The 5,715-nt window shown below is 49.6% G+C and overlaps 1 protein-coding gene across 1 annotated transcript in view; it reads left to right on the top strand.

Moving 5' to 3' along the window:
* Nucleotides 1–318: 318 nt before the first annotated feature.
* LOC107109148 (DNA-directed RNA polymerase III subunit RPC1-like) overlaps nt 319–5,715 on the top strand; it is a gene marked incomplete at its 5' end in the record, with an annotated part of 30,785 nt that continues 25,388 nt past the window's right edge. Inside the window, 4 exons of the mRNA XM_015409722.1 lie at nt 319–456; nt 1,469–1,639; nt 2,741–2,854; nt 4,350–4,436. Of these exons, the coding sequence (XP_015265208.1) occupies nt 319–456; nt 1,469–1,639; nt 2,741–2,854; nt 4,350–4,436 (510 nt within the window). The remainder of the gene's footprint in view (nt 457–1,468; nt 1,640–2,740; nt 2,855–4,349; nt 4,437–5,715) is intronic.

Genomic DNA, 5,715 nt, shown 5'->3' with positions numbered 1-5,715 from the left:
GCTCACACTAACTCAGAGGGAACACTGCGGTTAACAAAAGGAAATCTTCTCACAAAGTCTTACCAAACACACGCTGGGTGCATCAAGGCCATTGCTGTCTTCCTTCCCACTCTCCCTGCTGCTTCCAGGTTTTGCATTTTACTTTCTGTAGGCATTGTTTCACCCGCTGAAGTTCCACATGGCTCGTACAACATCTGCTAGGCGCACCCACTTTGGCAAAGACATTCTGTGTCTCCCTGGAAAATAATGTTTGATCGCGTGATGTGCTACACGTTTTCAGAAGTGTGCCTCTCGGACAATCCCTCTCTTCCATTGCAGCTTCCGGCAGCTAAAGGTTTTGTTGCCAATAGCTTTTATTCCGGCTTGACGCCCACGGAGTTTTTCTTCCACACGATGGCTGGTCGCGAGGGTCTGGTCGACACAGCCGTGAAAACAGCCGAAACGGGATACATGCAGGTAACGGAGAATGCTTCCCTGTGGAAAAGGATAACTGGAATCGGTGACATGGACAAGATAACCTTTTTAATTAGCTCACAAACAGAGGTGCGATCTAAACATAGCAGTAAGTTATCCCGACATCAGCGGTAAGAGAGCTAGCACCAGGGGCCAGTTGGAATATTAGGAACTGCATTAGGTGGGAAGCCGCCGGAACTAATTGTGATTGTGATCTAGTAAACACAAGGATCCCCCCACCTGTTTGAGCCTGGGTGCATATTCGGAATTCTGAGACGACACAGTGGACACAGCAAAAAAAAAAAGGTTGCCGCAGGCAATGTTCCCTCTAAGCTGTGGAGTCTTGTGAGCAGAAATTCTGCTCTGCGCGCTGCTGGCATTAAAGTGGTGAGCGAGCGGTTTGGCTGCGTCATAAATGAGTTTGCTCTGGAGCCCTCCTTCCCAAGCTGAGACAAAGATGTAAGCTAGAAAGGAAGCGGGGAGTAGAAAAAATACAAAAGGTGTAAGGTCTCATCTGATGAAACCTTGAGTGAGACGGTCCATTGAGCGCTATACCCTCAGAAAGAAAAACCTGAGACCAATTTACTTCAAAGAAAACACCTCTATGATTTGTTATTCACCGGATAATTAAAGAAGATACATTTTTCTCTAACAAGGTTTCATTATCATAGGGGAGGCAACTGTGCACATCTAGGGATGCCAACTTCTAAGCAGCACCTGAAGATCTCCTGCTATTACAGTTGATCTCCAGATAGCCAAGATCAGTTCCCCTGGAGAAAATGGCTGCTTTGGAGGGTGGAGTCTATGGCATGGTACCCCGCTGAGGCCCCTCCCTTCCCCAAACCCCACCCTCCCCAGGCCCCACCCCCAAAATCTCCAGCTATTTCCCCAGCCCTCTGCTGGCATCCCTTCTCCTCCGCCATACTGGGCAGATTGGTCACCATCCAGGTTCTATAAGCTTTTATAAATGACATTATGGGATACGTCCTCTAAAGAGGTTCTCCCCCCCCCTTAGAGACGACTGGTGAAGTCACTTGAAGATCTGTGTTCCCAGTACGACTTGACTGTCAGGAGTTCCACTGGGGACATTATCCAGTTCATTTACGGCGGGGACGGTTTGGCTACTGCAGCCATGGAAGGGAAAGATGAACCTCTGGAGTTCAAGCGAGTCCTGGATAACATCAGGGTACGTACGAGGGTATCTGTTCAGATTTTTTGTCAAGTTATTATTTATTGAATTTATTAATTGCCCAGTCCCTGCTACTGCAGGGCTCTGGGTGATGTACACACACTAGATCGGGGGTGGCCAGACTAGCTTGATGTAAGAGCCACATAGAATAAACATCAGACGCTTGAAAGCCACAAGACATGGACAATCATTACACACACTGTTTATTGAAAAATATGCAAACTTGCAGTTGATGAACATTAAACGAGACTGCCATAAATAAAAACAGAAGGAGTAAAAGCAGAGATTGATAATGATATTTATTTGTTCAATGATATTTATTTGTTTGCTAATGATATTTAGTTGTCTAAGAGAGAGAGAAAGAGAGAGAGAGAGAGGTGGAAAGAAAGAATGAAAGGTGGAAAGAAAGAGAAATAGAAAGAGAGAAACAAGGAAAGCAAATCCTGGGGGGAATAGATGGAAGAGACAATGAGGGAGAGGTGGAAAGGAAGCAGCTTTAACATTAAATGCCTCCTCCAACCCCCTCACTCCCCTGCCGGCTGGCTTGGCTTGGAGAAGGGATTTAAAGAGAAAAGTGTCTTCTCCAAGCCAGCTGGCCGGGGTGTGTGTGTGCTTTGAGAACGCATCTAAAGTTAAAGTTGCTTTCTTTTCCCTCGGATGACTGTGACCCCGCCCCCAGCGTGCCCGGCATCGTCACTTCACTTCCTGGTGATGTGCACGTCGGGGCGGAGTTCCCCCCGGGGCCCGATCCCAGGGGGACTTGGCAAGCCTACTCCTGGGCTGTTGGGATAGATTGAAAGGTCTGGTGACAACCTACCAAGACTAGGGTGAGTTTTTAGACTCTCCCTGGTATTTTGTAACTTTGCTTTGCAACGCACTCCCCTTGACCCAAAGTGTTTTGCCCTGGATGGGACTGGCACTTTTGACAGCTTTATACTGTAAGATTTCAGACCATGGGGTACCGAACTTTGAACGCTCCGTATAGGATGTCAGGTATGTGTGAGCTGCAGCCGTTTCGAAGTCGTGCTGAATTGTCTCGAGGAACGCCGTGTTCTAAATGTATCCCTGGTTTCTCTGTCTCCCGCTTTGTCCCTGAAGGCCGTGCATCGCAGCCGGGGTGAACCAGCCCTTAGTAAAAATGAACTGGTGCTGACTGCTGAATCCATCATGAAGAAGAGTGAATTCCTGTGCGGCCAAGACAGCTTCCTACAGGTGAGGCCTCCTGTTCCTTTTCTGCCTGACTGCTAATCCCAAAACTCAGGGGTTCCCAACATGGCACCAGCCGGCACCTTTCCTGGCGCCCGCCAAGTGTTTTTAGGACGTGGAGGGGGGGAGGTAGGGCTTTGGCCCAGCAAGGCTTCTGATTGGCCACTGGAGATTTGATTGGCTGTACGGATTCTTTTAAATGTTGCTTTGTCAGCCGCTATCCCCACAGCCAAGGATTACTGCACTGCGTTGCTGAAGCTGAGCTGTGGCCACCATTTTGTGGCTGGCTCTGCCTCCTGAGGCAGCCATTTTGTGGCGGCCATTTTGTTGCCGCGCGCTCCATGCCGTGTCAGAATTCCCAGTGTGCCCACAGGCTCGAAAAGGTTGGCGTCCCCGTGCTTAAACTTCACTTTGTATAACTCAAGGCGGAGAAGAGGAGGATGCCGTAAACCGCTTTGGATCCCCACTGGGGATAAAGGGAGGGTGTCAGTGAAGCCAATAGAAAGCAGATTCCATAATTCAGATTGGCTACTAAGGCAAAGTTTCTTCGAGTTCTGCTGCATTCTGCACACCTGTTTCTTGCAGGTTTCTGGCGCTCTGCACGTTAGAGACCTGGATAAGTGGCAGTCTTTCAGAGCATGCAGGACCATGTCTTTTGTGTGTGTGTGACGGGTGCAAAGTCCCCAGGAGGCCGGCAGTAAAGGCAGCTGTAGTCTTTTAGTGCTGGATCCAGACTAAGTTGGCAAACTAAACTCCCACCACCACCCCCTTCCTGGTGCAGGCCCCCACCTTCCCATTCCTCAGGGTCTCTTGTTCCCCAGGAGCAACGTTTTCTGGAGCTCACCGGGACGGGGGAGACCGGAAAGTTCCATTTGGCCATTGGATAAATCTAATATGGACCCATCCCTTTGTTCCCTCTTAGTAAGCGGCCATTTCGAGACGGCAGGCCTGGTTTTGTTCTAAAAACATCCCCTGGAGGTCCTTTTGAATATGAAATGTGTCCTTTGAGACACACACCCCCTTTTACCACCCTGTTTTTTTCTCTTAAGGAGCTGCGGTGGCTCAAGGGGTTAAGACGCTGAACTGCAGGCTGTGGAAGGTCGGTAGTTCAGCAGTTCGAGACCCGAGTGTGCCGCATGACAGAGTGAGCTCCCGTCTCTAGTTCCAGCTCCTGCCAACCTAGCAGTTTGAAAGCAAGACATTGCAAGTAGATAAATAGGTACCGCTTCGGTGGGAAGGTAATAGCATTCCGTGCGCCTTGGTGTTTAGTCATGCCGGCCACAGGACCACGGAAACGTCTTCAGACAGCGCTGGCTCTTCGGCTTTGAAACGGAGATGAGCACCACAACCCTAGAGTTGGACTCGACTGGCTTTCGAGCAAGGGAACCTTTACCTTTTACCTTTTTTCTCTTATGTAAAGTACTGCCCGAGGTATGGCGCTGGTAATAATAAAGCTGCAGAATATGAGACCTGGCCTTAAAATATGTATCTGTCGTTTCAGGAAATAAAGAAATTCATTCAGAGTATGTCTGAGAAGATCAAGAAAACCAGAGACAAGTACGGCATCAATGACAACGGCACCACCGAGGTAAATCCTCTTTTCTGGCCGTCCGGCAGGAACGTTTTGCAGGCGGAAGCTGAGACTGCGTGTGTCTGTTCATAGCACATTTTTTGCCTTCTCACTTAAGGATCACTCCCAGAGGCTCCCCCTTCCCGTTTGACATTTTTGACGGCTCTTCTACTCCTGCTGTACATTTGTTTTTATTCCGCAGTAGCCTGTCTTCTCCGGCCTGGGAAGCTGGTGGGTCTAGAATCGGACCAAACAGTTGGGTTTGTGGGCTTATGCTTAAATGAGAGCCAGTTTGGTGTCGTGGTTAAGTGCGCAGACTCTAATCTGGGAGAAGCGGGTTCGATTCCCCACTCCTCCTCCACTTGCACCTGCTGGGTGACCTTGGGCAAGCCGCAGTTCTGATAAGAGCTGTCCTTGAAAAAGAGCTGTTTTGGTCAGAGCTCTCTCAGCCCCGCCTACCTCACAGGATGTCTGTTGTGGGGAGGGGAAGGGAAAGGAGTTTGTGAGCCGCTCTGAGACACCTTTGGGTAGTGAAGGGCGGGGTATAAATCCAATCTCCTCTTCTTCTTCTTAGTGGTTAAGTGCGCGGACTCTAATCTGGGAGAACCGGGTTTGATTCCCCACTCCTCCACTTGCACCTGGCTGGATGACCTTGGGCAAGCCGTAGTTCTGACAAGAGCTGCCCTTGAAAAAGAGCAGTTTCGGTCAGAGCTCTCTCAGCCCCACCTACCTCACAGGGTGTCTGTTGTGGGGAGGGGAAGGGAGTTTGTAAGCTGCTCTGAGACTCCCTTGGGTAGTGAAGGGCGGGGTATCAATCTAATCTCCTTTTCTCTTCTTAGTGGTTAAGTGCGCAGACTCTAATCTGGGAGAACTGGGTTCGATTCCCCACTCCTCCTCCACTTGCACCTGGCTGGATAACCTTGGGCAAGCCATAGTTCTGATAAGAGCTGTCCTTGAAAAAGAGCAGTTTCGGTCAGAGCTCTCTCAGCCCCACCTACCTCACAGGGTGTCTGTTGTGGGGAGGGGAAGGGAAAAGGAGTTTGTAAGCCGCTCTGAGACTCCAAGTGAAGGGCGGGGTATAAATCCAATCTCCTCCTCCTCCTCCTCTTCTATGGATTTGGCGGTTCTTACTGTACGACAGTTGGAACACAATCAGGGTCAACCATTTTAACTCTTGTCAGGTTCCAGAGGAGATGGAAGGAATGGAGAGCATTGTTCAAGTGTTTATGCACATATGCCCAAGGCATTCACCTCTGCCATTGAGAAGGTTAACTTTATTGGAGTAAAGGGCGGCGGG

This window comes from Gekko japonicus, unplaced genomic scaffold (genome assembly GCF_001447785.1).
Source record: "Gekko japonicus isolate JY-2015 unplaced genomic scaffold, Gekko_japonicus_V1.1 scaffold3665, whole genome shotgun sequence".
Classification (NCBI taxonomy): Eukaryota; Metazoa; Chordata; class Lepidosauria; order Squamata; family Gekkonidae; genus Gekko; species Gekko japonicus.
The sequence above is the reverse complement of the archived record's forward strand: the minus strand, read 5'-3'. Positions and strand labels throughout refer to the sequence as shown.